The sequence below is a fragment of the Ambystoma mexicanum genome, chromosome 4q (genome assembly GCF_040938575.1).
Source record: "Ambystoma mexicanum isolate Mex_15411 chromosome 4q, UKY_AmexF1_1, whole genome shotgun sequence".
Classification (NCBI taxonomy): domain Eukaryota; kingdom Metazoa; phylum Chordata; class Amphibia; order Caudata; family Ambystomatidae; genus Ambystoma; species Ambystoma mexicanum.
The window spans coordinates 714,159,428-714,178,821 of NC_090928.1; the positions used below are offsets into that span (position 1 = coordinate 714,159,428).

The 19,394-nt window shown below is 42.9% G+C and overlaps 1 protein-coding gene across 11 annotated transcripts in view; it reads left to right on the forward strand.

Annotated features, from left to right (window-relative positions):
• Positions 1–19,394, forward strand: part of PLCB1 (phospholipase C beta 1) — a 3,004,223-nt gene that overhangs the window by 2,446,005 nt on the left and 538,824 nt on the right. For all 11 annotated transcript variants that reach the window (XM_069608284.1, XM_069608285.1, XM_069608286.1 and 8 more), the window contains 2 exons: positions 9,384–9,460; positions 9,582–9,671. In XM_069608284.1, the coding sequence (XP_069464385.1) occupies positions 9,384–9,460; positions 9,582–9,671 (167 nt within the window). The remainder of the gene's footprint in view (positions 1–9,383; positions 9,461–9,581; positions 9,672–19,394) is intronic.

A 19,394-nucleotide genomic window follows, 5' to 3' on the forward strand; every position in this document is an offset into this window, starting at 1 on the left:
ATGGCAATAACATACTAAGCGGAATGTTGATGAACTTACTGATCACCTGCGCTGGGCATGTGTTAAAGGGCAGTATTTCAATGGTGATGCCTGCTGCATGTGTCTAGGTGTGGGCCTACACCCAAAGGGCCCCAAAATGGTAAACCAGGTTATCGAAAAGACCTGAGGCAACTGTGCACATGTGGCAATCCTTATGGATAGTAACAGTGATGCATTGACCAGGTAATGCTGGAGTAATCCACATGATCAATGTTTGTTCTGCACAAAGGCTAGATTAGCCCGCACATCTGAAACAGTGCAATTTGCAACTATTGATATATTTGGAGCATTTTAAAAGAATAAACATCCAACACGTGTTTCGGCCAAAGGAGGGGTCTTTCTCAAGGCTGTGATCAAGAAGATAGGCCAGTGTTAAACAAATGCATATTGGCAAACACTCAAGATGCGTGTCCCAGTGGAGAGATTGACATTATTTAAGTGATGAAAAAAGCATGAGTTATAGCGACGCATTATGCATATCAAAGTAAGACATCATATTATGTTAATGTTTGAAAAGTGAGAATATCCATCATGGAGATATGTTGATTTGAGTCCAGTCATTCTGTTTATCGTTCAGAGCATGCAACATAGTGGCCAAAGTGGGCGTGAGCTGTTGGTAGCGGCGCTCCTCTAATTTTATGTTATATGTTTTACTGTTGCTATACATGAAACCGTTCCGGAATGGTTTGGTTTTAAAATAAAAGTGTAGGAAGAAGTTGAAACTTGCACATTCCCTTAAACAGCAGGTGTGTTTGTTTGGGGGTTTGGCTTGCGTGTGGGAGGGGGCATGGGGATGGGGTTTGTGGAGAGTGGTGGCAGTCCAGCAAGGTACATAGTTCCACTACTTCTTTTCGTACACTTCGACCACTGATGCAACATAAAATGTATTGATACATTTGTGCCATATTGTGACTTTGGTGCCAAGCTAGTCATATTATTGTTGCAAGTGCTTAACATATAGTGGTGTATGTTGCCAGCCTAACGATTCTGGTCCTTGTTAAACAGGCTGGGTGCCAGTGTACATCCATGCAGTGATGAACTATCATCCTAGGCTGCATTCTAGTTGTTCACATTGTTTCAGTGTGTGATGTAGGTTCACAAGTTGAAGTGTCACATCTTTTAATAAATAATGTGCATTGCACATAACGTTTCACCACTATAATGTTAACTGTCTGGATCAAGCAGTGGTTATTTGTGTGGCTAAGCTACACACATGTCATAGATGGTTATTGATTGATTGATTGATTGATATTTTATTTCTATCGTGCTGATACACAAGTGTTTCAGAGCGCTACCAGGCAGGGAAAGGGAACAGGGGGGAACAAAAACAATGATTTTACTAGGCCCAGTGACATTGAGAATGTGCAAGTGCAGGGTAAAGGGAGAAGGGGGAGAAGTGCATGGAAGGGGGAACAAAAGGAGAGTGTGGAGCGAGAAGGAAAAAACAAAAATAATAAATAAAATAATAAATAAAAAGGCAACAAACAATGGGAGTGCAGCCAGCAAGTGGCAAGTGCTGGGTTTATGGCAGCAGGCCGTGTAGGTCTGAAAGTGCAAGAAGAAAAGGGGAGGGCTGTATGGGTACAGATACAGACCCCAGTGCGGGGGGGGCACCCGGAGGCAGTGTGTGAGGGTGGCAAGATGAGCAGGTACCTGGGTCCAGAGGACAGATGGTGGCCAGGTGCATGGTGCCGAGGGAGAGTAGAATCAACAGGGGAGAGGGCAGGAGAAGGCAGAAGCAAAGAGGAAGGTTTTGAGGTGCTTCCAGAACCGGAGATGGTTCTCCTCAAGTTTTAGAGTGGCAGGGAGGCTGTTCCAGAGGGAGGCCCCAGCCGAAGACAGAGATCTACCCCCAGCTCATTTCTTTGAGAAACGTCTGACCCTGAGGGAATTAGAGGTAGGGAGCGGAGTGCTCGAGATGGGAGGTATTTGCGGAGGGATAGCTGAAGTTATGTTGGACCCAGGCCCCAAAAAGCCTTGTGGACAATGCAGAGGGTTTTGAATTTAATCCTTGCATCCACTGGGAGAAAATGGAGAGATTTCAGAGCTGGAGAGATACGATCCCAGGGCTTGAGGCCAAGGACAAGTCTTGCAGTCCTGTTCTGGATATGTTGTAAAGGGCAGAGAGCAGAGGCAGGTAGATTAAGAAAGAGGCTGTTGCAATAGTCCAATTTAGAGAGAACCAGAGCTTGGGAGACAGTGAGCTTCTGGGGGAATGAGAGGAAAGGAAGAATACCTCTGAGGAGGTGCAGTAGGAGGTTTGACTTTTTTGATACATCAGCGATGTGGGCAGAGAAGGAGAGTGTGGAATCAAAGGTGACACCAAGGTTCTTGGCCTCGCAGGAGGGGATGGGAGGAGGGCCAAGGGAGGCCGGCCAGAGAGTGAGGGAAAGGAAGGTGATGGTGTGCCAATAAGGAGGATCTCTGTCTTGCTGGCATTAAGACAAAGATCGTTGGTGGCACACCAATCTTGGATGGCAGTTAGGCAATCAGTGATGAGAGAGGTGGAGGAGGTGGCCGAGGGCAACCTGAAAATGAGTTGAGTGTTGTCTGCGTAGCACTGGAAGTTTGAGCAGAAAATGGCAATACAGCGGGCGAGAGTTGCCAGGTTTTGGTTGAAAAGCCAGGGCGAGAGTTTAGACCCCTGGGGAACACCAGAGGTGGAGAGGAAGACAGATAATAGGAAGGACCCAAGTTGGACCTGAGAGGGTCGAACAGAGAGGAAAGAGGTCAGCCAGGCCAGAGCCTGATCGGTGATGCCCAAGTTATCCCGGAGACGGTTGAGCAGGATGGTATGGTTGACTGTGTCAAAGGCAGAGGAGAGATCAAGTAGGATGAGAACAGAGGGAATGCTAGAGTCAAGGTTGGAAAGCAGATCTTCACAGATGTTCAGGAGAGCAGTTTCCGTGCTTCTGCCAGATCTGAAGCAAGACTGATGGTCATGGAGACAGCCAACAGAATCAGAATGAAGGTTTAGCTGAGAGATGGCCAGCTTTTCAAGGAGATTGACTAAGAAGGGGGTAATGGAAATTGGCCGATAGTTGGCTGGACAAGAGGGATCCACTGTGGGTTCCTTGAGGAGAGGATGCACAATGGAGTGCTTAAGAGGGGAGCAGAAGTATCTTGAGGCAAAGGAGTGGTTGCAGGAGTCGGCAAGGGCCGGAGCAAGGGTATCAATGTGGTCCTATAGAGTTTTAGAGGAACAGGGATGAACCTGTTTTGACGAGGTTTTCATAGATCGGACTTGTCTAGCGACCTCATCAGGGGAGAAGAGAGGAAAGGAAGAGAAGGAGGGTGGAGGGGTGGCTGGAGGAGGATCAGTGAGTACCGACGGAGAGGGGAGAGGAGAGGGGGTGGAGGAGAGTGTGGACAGGATGTCATGGGTTTTTGAGATAAAGTGTGAGGCCAGGGCATTGCAAAGAGCCTGAGAGGCAAGGGGAGGGGTAGAGACTGCAGCATGATTGGCCAGCTCCTTACAAATTTTAAAAAGTGCGGCCGAGCTGTTAAATGCCGCAGAGACACGGGCTTGAATGTGGACTCTCTTCTTGGTATGGACAGAGAAACGGTATTGCCTTTGGAGAAGGCGGCAGGCCAGTTTGTCAGAGGATGAGCAGAAATCCCTCCATTTTCTCTCAGCCTCCCTACACCTACGTTTAAGTGTAGCTACGTCAGAGTCAAACCAGGAATTGCACTTGGCTTTGGACTTCGGGCGGATCCTCATGACAGGGGCAAGAACATCAAGAGTATCAGAAATAGAAGAATAGAGAGAAGACAGGACTGTGTCAGGGTGTGAGTCAGCCAGAGGAAGAGGGGTTGGGGAGAAGGTGGAAGCAAAAGCCTCCATTGACACACGCTTCATGGGCCGGATGTCCAGGAAGGTAGGTGGCAGTGTTGGGGTAGGCTTGGCTTGGGGGGAAGAGAGAGAGATGAGTGGAGAGGGGGTAGTGGTCACTCCAGGAGAGGGGAGTGGAGAGAGGGATAGATAGGGGGAGGGTAGAGGAGATCAAGACATCATGTTTGTGCCCTGCAGAGTGCTTTGGGCCAGAGGGGAGGATAGAGAGAGAGAGGGAATCGCAGAGGTCGCGAAAGAGCAATGTTGTGGGACAGGGAGAATCAAGGTGAATGTTCAGGTCACCAAGGAGAAGGAGTTGAGTGGTTGAGGCCAGGAGAGAGGAGGAGAGATCAGCCCACTCAGAGAGAAAAGAGGTGATTTGACCAGGGGGCCGGGAGAGAGTGGCAACAGTAAGAGAGTGGCTAGGAGAGATTGAGAGCCTGCAGACGAGGCATTCGAAAGATGAGTAGATCTGAGTGGAAATTTTAGTGGCAGGAATCCACTCAGGAAAGATCAAGGCTACACCCCCTCCAGGGCAAGTGGATCTGGGTGCAGAGAGGATCTTTTAGCCATCAGGGAGTAGAGTGTCAAAGCTCGTGACAGAGCTGGCTGTGAACCATGTCTCTGTAAGACCAAGAACGTCAAGGTCAAGTTCTTCAAGGAGGTGGCAGATGTCAGTGGAGTGTTTGACAGCAGAGCGAGAGTTGAGAGTGGCAAGATGAAGAAGGTTGCCGGCCTTAAAGACCTTCCGGGTAGGGGTACAAATCAGAGGTACGCCCTGCGGAGTTGTGGAGGTAGCCAGAAGATGGGCAGAGGAGGAAAGAGTGGGCAAGGTAGCCAAGGAATGAGAGGAGGGGGAGAAGAAAGGAAGTTGATCAGCAAGGGAAACGCCTATCGAAGAGGATATTTTCCTGGGGCCCTTGGACCATGACAGTGCCATTTAGGTAGACGTTAAGCATGACTCTGGAGGAGTCAAAAGAAGCCATGAGGATTTCCCAGCGAGTGCCACCTTTTATGGGAGAGGAGGAGACAGGACAGAGCACAGAGATCATATGGGGGGTCCATAGATCAGGTGAAGGAACAACAAAGAGGATGTCGGTGCGGGTCTGTCTGGAAGATGCGCTGTTATAGGTATCAGCAATAGGGAGACCAGGGTTGGAGGCCAAGATATCCTTTTTAAGCTTCTTCTTTCCAGACTTAGTGAGAAGGGAAGGATAGTTGATACAGGAGCAGTTGGAAAAGATGGGAGAAACAAACAACGCCATGAGTATGAAGAGAGGAGGTGGGGGAGGAGAAAGCAAGTGCAGCGGTATGGAACAGTCACTGGGCTAGCAGGATTACAATCAATGGGCAAAGTTAACCGTAGAATTACACCCAAGTTTGACTTTCAAGTTAAATGCAAAAGTACACCCAAGTTTGACTTTCAAGTTAAATGCAGAATTACACTCAAGTTTGACTTTCAAGTTAAATGCAAAATTACACCCAAGTTTGACTTTCAAGTTAAATTCAGAATTACACCCAAGTTTGACTTTCAAGTTAAATGCAAAATACACCCAACTTTTACTTTCAAGTTAAATGCAGAATTACACCCAGGTTTGACTTTCAAGTTAAATGCAGAATTACACCCAACTTTGACTTTCAAGTTAAATCCAAAATACACCCAAGTTTGACTTTCAGGATAGATGAAGGTCCTGTAGTTAAGGAGACAAGTGGGAGTCAGATGGTAAGGGTTAGTTCAGACACGACTACAATTTGAGAACATAACAAGGAGAGCTGAAGGAGTACCAGCAGAGTAGGTAGTGCAAAGGAAGTCAGAAAGGAGGGACTAACCATGGCAGAATGTGTTGTAAGAGTCATGGTTGTCCAATAGTCCAGGGGTAGCAGCCTCAGGGAGGGTTTGGCTGTGGCAGAAATATCATGTTGCAGCCTGTAAAGCAGACAGGGAAGCTGACAGGAGCCTTTGTGTGGGCCTTGGTGTACTGGGCTGGATCCCGCCTCTGGGTTGCTGCTATTGGTCTATGGCGACCTCTGCAACCAACGGGAGGGGGAGACCAGTGCAGGCCCAGTGGAGCTTAGGCAAAGGGAAAATGAGCAGCCATCTTGGAGGCAGGAAAGAAACAATAGGCCCCAATGAGGGAGAGGCAGAAATAGAGTGGAAACCAGGGTTTTTCGAAGAAATGAGCCAGGCGAGGGCTCTCCAGGTAGTTAGTGCTTTGCCAGCAAGGTATTTTCCCAATTTAAAGCACAAAATGCTGAGCACGCCGCATCAGGCGCAAAACACACCAAAAATGGAGCGCTTACCATCTGAGAGGTGCTGCATTTGCTGGAGTTCTTTGTAAAGCAGAAGGAGGTCTTCTAAAGCAAAAACGAGGGCTCCAGAGGTGCAGAGGATCGAAGGAGAAATGAATGCAGGGCCTCCTGTGAGCAAGCAAGCAAAGTGAGTGAGTCCAATTCCACCAAGCATGGTATCAGGAGTTCAGCACTTTGAAATGTGTGTGTAATGATAAACATATATGACACTTTTGCAGCTAAGTTTGGCAGTAAATAATAACCTTTAGTACCACCATAAGTCCCAAATGCAAGAGACAGGGCTTATCGGGCAAATTACTATTGCTGAAATATGCAGCACATGAAGTGCAGGGGACAGGATGCTGGATAAGATAATAATGAGAGTCCACAGACTGATAGGTTTGTGGTGACAATGGAGGTAATAGACATGAAAGGGATGCTGGAGAGATGATGAGTAGGTGTCTTTGTTCAGGTCTCAGTGAACACGTATCTGCTTCACTTCCTGACCCAGCAACTGCTTCCATTGTTGTCACTGGGCAGAATTTAATGTGACTGCATTGGCATTCAAATTAAGAATAGCTTGGTTGTGTATACCACATTATACTGGATTTTTTTAAATCTGTGTGCTATAATTAAACATTTTGCTATAACACCAGGTTACTGAAAAATAACAGACTATATGATAACACTAGGTCATACTATAAAACAAGGGCACTACGTAACGCCTTCGCCCTCATTTATAGACCACGGTAGATTCAGAAGCTGAATTGTTGCGCTGGGATTCAACTAGTGGTGTACAGGTGTTACACAATTCTTTCTAAAGGGACGCCACCCCTCTTAGCCACCTTGGATTTTACATTCTCTGTTTTTATTATTATTGGTTAGTGATTTTCCCAGGGGCGTCTAAGGTGTGTTCATGATTCTCTTTAATACTGCTGTAACCTTGCATCTTTTCCCTCCATTGCTTTCACACCCTAAATTCAAATAAGTGCTTGGAGGCCATCTGTGTTTCACTGTGCACGTTGTGAGACTGACATGGTGTGTATGTGTTGGAGGTATGTGTAGGTGTTGGAGGTATGTGCTGTAGCTCTGGGACATTGTTTGAGATCCCCTCCTTCATCATCCTTTACAGTGCCTACAATGGCAAGTTGTGTGAGTCTAACACATTGGACTGGCCGAACAACAAATACCTGAGAACATGGGATGCACTGCCCTACTGGCCAATTTAAAGACAGAAAACACCCCCCAACCATTTTCAGCCATGAGTACAAAGGTTTGATTTTCAGTACGGAGCAGAAATACGCCCATTCATATGGTCAATATGAGGTCGACCCCTTTCCAGGTGGAAACAGTGCATGTCTCATGGTGATCATGCTTTGGAGTTTCATTGGCTCCTGGCTGCCGATGTTAGATGGTCTGTTTTGTAGAATGTTTGATTCCATTTGTCGGCTTGTGTGGCAAGCCTATGGTATAGAGTGTGTGTTTGTGTTCAGGTGAGTTGCAAGTACATGCGGATTGTGGGGAAAGAGGTATTTGTGTCAGAAAAATTATGAATTTGTGTTGTCACTGGTCAGAGATTCTGTTATAAAATGCCTTCAATTTCCTCTTGTTCTTGCAGTTTAGAAATAAGTAGTATATGCTTACTACTTTAGCCTGGACACATTTGAGTAAGTCAGTGAGAAGTCTATGTTCCTTGTAATCGCTGCTTTGGGAATGCCATACCAATGTTCCAGGTGTAAGTAAGCAAAACATTTTTGAGAATCAGACCCAATTGGTTTCATCACACGTGTCACAAAATGGGTGGATTTTTGTAAAGAAAAACAGGGTAAGCCCTGAAATTAAAGTGTTGTCACAAAAGAGGGCAAGAGTTAGAGAGGAGGTAACATTATTTCCTACTGGTCTTGATCCAGTCCTATTATTCAGGGCAACACAGAAGTAAAGGTTAGGACGATTGTTTAACTACTCCTGCCTATCAGTAAAGTAATCTGGGCAGACAGTAATCTAGGCCGACAGTTTTTGATCTGATCGGTTTCAGACCAACAGGATATCAGGTGTCCTATATCTGATCAGATATAGCGTCTTCACATTTATATTAAACTTCAATACCTTGGACATATGTCCCCCCGACCATAGGTTAATAAATCAGGCTTTACCACAAATAGTCTGGCCGTTTTTTGCAAAATGTATTCATTCTGATGATTTTCAGGGGAAAAAAAGTTGATGATTTTCCTCCAGCATTTCACTGGTGGGCCACCATCCACTTTCCCACCATAATTTATAGAGTGGTGGCATGGTAACCTGGTGGTCAAGATGCAGTAACCAAATTACAGTGAATTTACCACCATTGTTTCCCTCAGTGCTGTACTCGGATTGAGGCCAAGTGTGTGTAAAACAGTAGCTCACACAATTCAGGGTCAATCCTACTATAACTGTCCTTGTTTCATTAAACATTTCGGGTGCAGTGAACTGTTACATAATAATAGCAGCAGTAGCACCGGTAGTAGTAGTAGCTGCAGCATCAGTGGAAGTAATGATAAGAACAATAAGTATACAAATACGATAAGAATAACAATGATGATAATGATAATGTATGTATGTATAGCCAAGTCTGGTACAAGCAGGAAGAATATCCAGTACATCAGGGGTGGATTTGATAGGTCCACTGGTATTCAGAGAACATGGGCTTACCAGACCTCATTTCCTTCCTGCAGTCATAATGATAATAATAATAATAATAATAATAATAATAATAATAATAATAATAATAATAATAAAATGTGTATAAGGCACACACAATTGTATAGTATGACATTGTTTACAAATACTTCTATTCAGATGATTTTTATTTTTTATTTTTTGTAAACAATGCTAAAGCACTTATTAATGAACGCCATCATTTCCCTTCATTTTGTTGCATTTTAAATTGCCTTTACATTTACTTTATTTGAATAGTTTTCCTAATTGCTTTTCTTCATTTTACATTTGTCATGATGGTTTTTGTGATCATATTGTAATCACTCAATTCCTAATGCTCGCTTGCCATTATTCACAGCATCCTACCATGATTGGCTACTGGACAGATGGGGTCTGCAGATGGGCATCTAATATATGTCTTGTTTCTGCTGTACTGATATAGGCATGCATTGCTAATGGTTACAACACCTGCAACCAAATTGGACCTGACAATGATTATGCTATGAACATGTTTTTTCTTTCTTTGTAGCTTATTCAAAAACTGACTGATGTTGCAGAAGAGTGTCAGAACACCCAGCTGAAAAAACTCAAAGAAACATGTGAAAAGTAGGTCCCCATATAATCATATTAACATTTGTACTCATATTAACTTTGCATTAACTTTGCATGTCTTGTTGAAATAATTATACCACCCCTGCTTACTGTATGTATTTGTTTTCCCATGAAGAGAAAAAAAGGAATTGAAGAAGAAAATGGATAAGAAGAGACAAGAGAAGATCACAGAAACAAAATCCAAGGATAAAAATCAAATGGAAGAGTAAGTGCTTATTTGAGTGAGTGGGCAATCTGCTAGCGTTAGAGCAGCTGAGCTGTGGGCACCACTCTTAGGAGGCTACAGTGGCACCCTGTTAACATAAATACCTTCTGCTGGTTTATAGTTCAATTATTTTCACATCCATAAACTTAGCTATGCGAAGTACATGGCTCATTCTGGAAAGGGGAGCAGACAATAGGGTGTTAGTTGCCATGACATTAGGTAATTATGAAAGAAAAGAACCTCGTTGCTGGGTAGCTCTCTGTCAAGACAAAGCCTGGGCAAAAAAAATGTGTTCGAACTTCAAACCACCAGAATTTCATGTGGTTTGAAATGATGATTGAACCAAGCTTTGAAATATTTGAACCAAAAGTTCAATCCCACTACTTATATAGGGAACATCCATAGGTGGTCAAGCTCATTCAAACCTCTAGAAATAATAGAGGTATTACTACTGAATTCTCAGATAAAGGAGCTTAAGGGAAAGTATGTCATAAGGTTTGCAGTTCCTTCCAGGATTGTTTGATTTGCATGCATAACACACAGAACATTATGTGCTTGGAGATTTACTTCATCTTCATTAATCCATAGCCATCATTTATTTCAGACTGCATCCACTTTACAAACTGTACTTCATTTTGTAGTTGAATTATTTTCATTTCAGAACAGGGTTTTATTTTCGATTAATTTGTTTTAGAAAGACTGTAAAAAGAATGAGTGCATGATTTACTCAGGATGACTCAAGCCTGTTTCTGCTCCCTCATTCAGCAGATTTTATTTTTAAATCTTTGATATTATAAAAGGGAAGTCAAAGCATTTATATAGAAGTGGCATGAGAGTGGGAGGGGCTCTGAGAGTGAGATCAGCTTAAAGTTCTGGTTCTGTGGGCTAACCACATCAGATTTCTGATTTCTTGTGAGACTTTTTGAGGTCTGGAGAAAATAACAGTGACACCTGGAGGGTAAAGTGGTAGACCTACTGGGAGACAAGACAGACAGAGTCTATAAGTGATTGGACGCATGGCGAACATGCCCCAGGGTAACACTCGGATGCAGACCTTTAGAGAGTCATGACACAAGATACCATTTCTTGAACTATGGGGAACTGTGCAGGTGTCCTAGGGTGACGCTCACATGCAGGGTGTATCAGAGAATTCTTTAGCACAGTGTGTGCTATTGTGTGATGAGATGGTGACATGCCACCTGGGGTATGAGAAAGTTACAAACATCCAGGGAGGCAGAAAATAACAACCAGTGACCATCCATCTCTTCAACTGAGTGAACTGTGCAGATGCCCCTGAATACTTGGGTGCAGGGAGGAGCAGAGCATATCTTAGAGCAGCTTGTGCTATTGTATGTTGAGAAGTGACATGACACTTGGGGTGCAAGAAAGTTACAGACCTCCGCGGAGTCATGCAATATCTACCAGTGATTGTCCATCTCTTGAAATGAATGAACTGTGCAGATGCCCCTAGGTGATACTCGGGTGCGGGGAGAAGTAGAGAATTTTCCTTACAGCATATTCTGCTATTGTGACTTGAGACATTGATGTGACACTCGAGGTTGGGGACTGTTGCAAACGTCCAGGGAGACAGGTGATAACTACCAATGATCGTCCATCCCTTGAATTGTATGAACTGTGCTGGCACAGACATGTCTGCAGTATAGAATCGATCTAGAGGCAAGGTCTCTTTATTTCACTTTGAGTTTCAGTGGTGGTAGGCACTACAGCCAAAAATGGTCTCTGAGCTTGAGACAGCAGCCACTGAAGAAGTAGGAGGCCAGCAGAGAGCCCGCTGTAGCACTTGCTGTATGCAGGAGGCGATGCCAGGATACCACCAGGCCAATTGAGGGTTATTACACATTCCTCCTCCACCCCCTCGTGTTATTCTGAGATGCATGCAGAAATGAGGCATGGACAGGAATTGAACCACAATGATTTTGCACCTAGACTTTCAACATGGGTTTCCGTTTCAATTCCATTTAATTGAAAGGCGTTAAGAGCAGGTGTCATGTAATGAATATTGAAACAGAACAAAATAGAGTCCTCTTGAAGTGCAGGTTTAGGTTGAAGGTCCCAGGCCTCTGTGTCCTCAACTCCCATCCACTGAGGTGGAGTTTAACATAAATTAAACTATTTGGCATGACATTGATGATTAAGATACATATTAAAATTCATCATAGTCCGGACAGAGACATGCATTGCTGATGGAAAGCGTGACACAAGTGATAAAGGACAGGACGGCAATGTGACCACAGAAGCAGAAATAGTAAAAGTAGTAGAAGTACACCCCAACTTGCCTTTAAAGAAGAGATTTCTTTTTGCAGTTCAGTGAAATGTATAATTAGGTGCCACTTAAAATAACATCATCACCACTATTCCCACATCATCACAATGTTCAGAAGATCTCAGCCTGTGAGTTGATAGCCTGCATCAAAAATTTAAAGTGTGGCAGAACTGTATACAGAATAAAATGCAAATCAATTTGCCCACTTCAACAATTTGACGCAAATCTGTCGCGCAAAGAAATTCAGGGGCCAACGAGAGCACCACATCTTTGTGGACACACTTAATGCAGCATCATGCAACGACATGGGAAGATATCTAAAGACTCGAAGGACTTCCTTCCCCATGCAAAATGGACACCAGTTCACACAACTACCCCTAAAAATACTGATACCGTAGATTTCACTGGTTTCAATTTTTTTTTCTTTGAATTGGTTAGGTAAGTAGGTACATTTTAAAAAATAGATGGGTTAAGGGGATAGGATAAGGTAGTGGTAAGTGGGTGTGGCGTGGCGTTGCCACACAGATAATAAAAAAAATTGAAAAACAAAAATTCAGATTTCTCTTATAAGTGAAGTAGATTCAGTGAAATCATGGACATACGAAAATACTACCACTGATGCTTTGCTTGGGAGTGGAAAACAAATCTTGTCAACTAGAAGTCCAGAGGGACATACCATTATCGCAGCATTGCATCAGTTCTGTTTTGTGGAAGATATCATTGGTCACATGACCAACTGTGCCTTCTCAAAGCGGTTTTTGTCTTTATATTGCTCTCAGACCTCTTGACCTAAGCTTTCGCTGGGAAACCTATATTGTGGTGCTTTTGGAGAATAGCCAATCACTGCTGGGAAATTCCCAATCAAGGTTTTTCACTCTCAAAAGGATGTATCTGTGTTGTGCAACTACATTATGGACTTATTGGGATGGCTACTACACCAGTCAGAGTGTACAAACATGCACCTCACTAGCTGCTCAGATAGCACAGCGAGTAGAGCGCTCGCTTTGACATCCGTGCAGAGCCTGCTGACGCAGCCTCGAATCCCGGCAGGGTCAAACTCAGCCTTTCATCCTTCCGAGGTCGATAAATGAGCATCACACACTGTGGGAAATAAGCAGACTCAGATACCTGAGGGTTCATAGCGCTATATAAATGCACAAACAAACTATGGACAATGGAGACCAGTGGTTGGAGCATTGACTACTTGAAAATCACTACACACTGGGTAGACATGTCCTTATCTACCAGGCAAGAGGGGTCCCAGAATATTGCAAGGGAGCAACATATATTTATCCAACGCTAGGCAACACTTTGATGCAAGCATTTTAGGTCAGAACTCACAGGGGAGTTGACATTTGGGAGAAGGTGGAGGAGGTGCATGCAAAATGGCTGAGACCTATTTATATGTAGTATGGCTTTGCCACTGCAGACAACAAATGGATTGAAGGTCATGGCTGCCTTAAGAATGACAATACTATGCACATCACCTGCTTTGTACATGTAGTACACCTGGTTCTCAGTAAAGGTAATTACTGATCCAGGCACAAATGGCTGTGCCACGTGGCAGGATGATATTATTTCAGGTGTGCCACCCTGGCATGACCCCTTTGCCTCACTGTGGACCCCAACACCAGATCATGACAAATGCTACAGATCTTGGTGAAGAAGTCACAAGTCAAACGACGTCTCTGTGGTCTTCCATGGGGGAGCCCATATTTGCCAACTGCTGCCAGCCTCTTTTTGTGTAGGCGAAAGGCATAGCTGCTGAGGCATCAAATAGACATACATGTTCTGCTTCTTCCTGAGGTACCTCAACATGCCAGAGGTTGTTAAATCAGGCCACTTTTCTCTCCTTACCACCATCCCACAAAGGTTGCACACCAGCTTGTCAGCCACTTTGTTGCTGGGATCACCAGCAGCAGAGGAATACTCCCCTAGTCTAGTATCCCCTTTTTGCTCCTGCCCCACACATTTCTGGTTTCTTGCAGAGCCCCCACCCTCGGCTGCAGCACAGGTGTTGGTAGAGGATGAGGCTGCTTCACCTCAGCAGCCTGAGGCAGAGACTGCTCCTGGAAAATCCTGGCGTCTGTTGGCTTGAGACAGTGGAGGAAAGCACCCCCATCTTAAGAGCGAACCTCCTCTTCCGCCCTTACTCCTCCTTTCCTGTTTCCTTCCTATGTCTCAATTTTTCAAAGAAACAGTTCAAAGCACACCAAAGAGCCAGACACAAAACAGCCCAGCTATTTCTCCCTGTGTCTGTCTCACTCTCTCTCAGTTCCCACACAAAGGCAACAACAGGAAACTGGAGCTTTGTAATTTAGTTTCACTTGTTCTTACTAGCCTATGTCAAGCCAACTCGACACATTTCAAACTAATAGACTCCTATGACTCAAAAAGGATTGTTCTGAGTCCAATCAATATATCCACTCCAAAAAGCTATAATCCAAATTGACCAATAGAGACTCAATAGCTCCAACTGAATCGAGCCGATTAGAACGATGTACGAGTCGAATGTAAATACCTGAAGTGAGAATGCTAGAAATCAATTTGTGGTGCTATTGAAGCGTTTGAGTAGGTTCACAATTGGAACTGTAGCAGGACCACATGCCGACATGTGTGGTATGAGTCTTGAGACAGTTCTTATCACTGTGAAGTGGTTAAAACATATTGTGAGCCAGTTTACAAAAGGTTCACCCAGGTCTGTTCAAGACTGCAGTGGAGGATCAGAATGAAAGTACTTGTTGCCGGTACCTTCACTGCACAGTTGCCGGTACCTTCACTGCACAGTTATATACATTCCATTACCTTTTTTGACATTAAATGTCTCGGGATTACACTAATCATGTCACTCTGAAAATAAAGCATTGTTAATGGCAATGGTTTGTTCCTTCCTATTATGAAAAACAAATGTTTATACACATACATTTGTGGGAGCACGCACACTAGTCAATAGGAAAAGTAGACAGTGTGTGAGTGAGAAGAATGGAAAAGGCGCAGTAAGAGAGAGACAATGGATCCGCAGAGAAGGGCAGGTAGTAGAGTGTATTTAGGAACAGTAGTGAGTAAATGCAGGAAATCTGGGGTGCATTAGACCTGGAAAGTGAGAATGAGTTTGGTGCAGAGAGAGGGTGAGGCAGGTGGAGGGAGAAGTTGCTCTGCAGAACCGAGGAAGGGGAATGTGCAGGGCACTGCAGGCCTGGTCAGAGAGTGCAGAAGCAAGGGAAGGAGGATAGTGGTATTGATGTAGCCTGGAGAAGGCAGAGCAGCTAGAGAATGTGACATTCATTCTTCCATTATTTTGAAAGGCCCTCTATTTGCAGATTAATGTGACCTTTTTAAGACAGTTATTTGTATTTTGTGATGATCAAACCTACCATCCATAAATATCAAATTTAAGTGACTTTTATTGTATATACATCACTAGGCCAGGCCTGTCTTGTAGCACCCATAACCGATGTTGCATTTGCCTCACCCTTGCTTGTTGCTTTAGTGTGATTATTTTATTATGTCTAAAACAATAAAATACTTTATAAAAAAAATAAAGAAGAACGCCAGGCTTATTTTGACCTTTCACTTTTCAAAACAGTCACTTTCATGTTACACAGTTCCCTGTAACACGGGCATTCATACATTGAGCTACATTTCTGGCTTAGTCTGATGGTGCAAGGAAATCATAGGCTTTCATGGCTGTGTTGAGACCTCGCCCCTAGGTGGTTAGGAATTGAGGACTGCGACTCTAGTCAAGGGGTTGACTGGACTTTGGAATCTGACCCATACTTGTATGAAAGTCTGTGACAACTTTGGTGGTGATGGGACGGTTTGGTGTTTTCTTGTGTCATCAACCAATAGGCAGATGGAGAGACTTGAGCATTCAGATTTTCAGAGTCGGAGCAGAAGGAGTAAGTTGTTGGCACTGATCTTCTCTCATTACAAACTGTAAGTCTTAAGAATCCTCCTCTGGATCATTTTCAGATGCTCTACTTATCATTTTCCCTAAACCTGACAAAGACCCTTCCCTCCCCAGCAATTATTGACCCATTTCTCTTATTAATATAGAAAACAAAATTTTCGCTAAAGTACTTGCAAATAGAATTGAATCTTCCCTCCCGAATTTAATAAAAGCGGACCAAACAGGCTATGTAAAAGGTCGTAACATATCCTCAAATGCAAGACTCCTACTTAATGCCATTAGTCTAGTAGCCAAGGACAAAAAAGACAAACAAGGATATGCTGCCATTGCTTTGGATGCGGAAAAAGCTTTTGACCGTGTGGATTGGAATTTTATGTTCCAATCCCTACGCTGGCATGGATTTGGTGAGAAATTTATCTTGCTGGTAAAACTTCTATATTCAGCCCCCAAATCTGCTATTTATTTAAATGGACAAACATCTTCATTCTTTTCCTTACTCAGAGGCACACGACAAGGCTGCCCCTTCTCACCACTACTATATATTTTGTCACTTGAACCACTGCTGGAATCAATAAGATTAAAAAAAATATCCCTGGGATTCTAGCAGGCACCTCAATAAGCAAAATTGTTGCTTATGCCGACGATATTCTTATCCTAATAAAAAACCCTAAGCTTCACATACCAAACCTCTTAGATCCTCTATCTCAGTTCGGCCATGTATCAGGATATAAACTTAACAGACAAAAATCAGAAATTATGCCATTAAATCCCTATTGCCTCAAGTATGACATAGAATGTTTTGGTCTCAAATGGTGTAGTGGATCTATAAAATATCTAGGACTTCGTTTTGCCCCTACAATTCAAGAAACCATCAAGCGCAACACTCAAACGCTATTAGATACCCTAAAAGACCATACAGCCAAATGGTCCCCTCTATACCTCTCCTGGTGGGGCCGTTTGGACACAATTAAAATGATGCTGTCCCCTATTGTACTTTATTATCTTCAGCTTCTCTCCGTCCGTCTATCTCTTACCTTTTTTAAATCTATATATTCCATACTACTAAATTTTCTATGGGGAATAGGAAAAAGCAGAAGAATTGCGCTAACTAAACTCAAAGCACCTTATGAAATGGGTGGTGTTAAATTCCCTGATTTTAAGCTATACCACTCTGCTTTTCTCATAAAACAATCTCGCCAATGGTACACCGATCCCGAATTTGCCGATATCCCTATATGGTGTACAATAGAGAAACATATAGTTCATCCACACAATATTACTGACCACATATACATCTTTAAATACACGTCTAAGAACATCTCGGAACCTATCAAAGCATCCATTTCAGCTCTACAATCCTTTCTTTTCCCCCATACCAAAAACCCCAATAAATATCTATCCCCTTTACTATGGCATAATAAGAATATAGTTATTAATAAAAAAGACCCTCAATTGCAAAGCATGGATTGAGAAAGGAATTAGATTTATCCAACAAATTATAGATGGTCCTTCTATTCTCTCCTTCCAACAACTCTCCACCATGTTCAACATACCCAAAACTGACTTTAAGTTTTACAATAATTTAATCAACTCATGTCTTGATGCACTAGATCATAGCTCCTATAAGATTCTTTCTCCAGATGCCCTTAGAATACTACAGTTAACCATTACAGGGGAGGTTAGAGCCTCAAAAATATATAATATGCTATCCACAACATTTAATATGTGCCCAATTCGGTTGAAATGGGAACATGATTTAGGATATAAGTTTGAAGGTCACATATGGCTCCGCCTGTTTTCTAGAATCAAACAAATATCTGTCTCAGCCAACATTACACAACACTACTATTTCTTTATTCACAGAGCATTCATTACTCCGGCCAAATTAGCGAAGGCCAACCAGAACAATGACGCCAAATGTTGGTCATGTGGCCTATCTCCTGCTACTTATATGCATATGTTCTTTGAATGTTCATATATTGTCAAATTTTGGTATGAAACTTGGAATTGTATTCAACGCATCTTCTCCGTAAATGTACCGTTTTCTCCTGTAAGTATATTTTTAGGAAGTGTCGCCATTACAACATATATTCCACCGAACTCTGCTAGATTATATGACCTACTCATCTGCATAGCCTTAAAATCTATAACAGCAAACTGGAAAGACTTTCGATTGCTCTCTACCAGAGCATGGTGGAACGCTATATGTCAAACTCACAAATTGGAAATGTGCATGGCTAAAAATCTTAATTCAATTCCTAAATATAATGCTAAATGGTACTATTTCACATGTTATCTCAACTGTTTCAATGCAACTGCTCATGGCTCCTGATTACGCATTCCTATACTTACGTTACTAACCGAATGACCATATGTATATACAAATGCATGTTTTTATTTATTACTGCAATGGAAAAATCAGCTTTATGAAATAACCTATTAGACCCATCTTCCCCCTATCACCCTGCTCCCTTCTGTATCCAGTATGTATGCTGTCTGTTTCCCTGTTATGTCTTCCCATTTCTCTACCCATATCTCCATAATAGTTACTCATTACAGATATGCATTAAATGAATCCAGGTTTAACTAGTACTATCTCTAATTTCTACTTCATTCTTGTGCAACTTCACACTTCAAACTAATTCAATGTTTATAAATCTAGGATACAGCTAATATCCTCCCATGTTAAAAACTGTTCTCTCTGTTTCATTATGTATGGTTACCAGCTCTACTCAAAATCTGTAACGTGCTAACACATGTAATTATATTGTTACCTTGAACAATAAAAATTATTAAAATAAAAAAAAAAAAAAAACTGTAAGTCTTGAACTATGATACAGGACTCATTAAAAGTGTTGTGGTGCGGGAAAAGTGTTGGTTAAAGTGCTGGTAATTCCGTGACCAGCATTTTTACTGCACCGCAAAACAAGTTTGCTGGTGTAGTTCATTGATTTACCTCCAGCAAAGAGCTTGAATATCTGGAACATATTTGTATCCACTGACTTTATACCTACTTAGCTTATCTGTAGGATGTTGAAAGGCGCTCCCGCCGGTTGGGTAAATAGTGCTGCATTTGACAACTGTTGGCTTTGCACCTGGGTGTTTTGGGCACAGACTCTGCCTTCCATTTTAACTGGGTTAAACAGTTTAACATGTTCTGTTTGTTTACGTGGATCAGAATACAGCTGCTGACTGGTGTTCGATCCACTGGACCCTTGGTATGATAACATGTTCACACTTAAAGATAAAGCAATGTTAATCCACAGATATAGGGAATTTGTGGTATGTGCTAACATGATCTCAGGTAATCAGATAACCACGCCTCCACTAATTCTCGTTCTTTATACCAAGGTATTAGGTACTGTCATCATTTGAAGATGTATTTACCACAAGATGTAGTAACAAGCACTATAGACACACACCGACAACTCAATCATATTGTACCTTCCTGCTACTTAGTACTTAGTGCCTGCGTGTCCCATTCCAGTGTCTCCCTCCCCCTCATTCTGCTCCCACAGACTACTGTCTA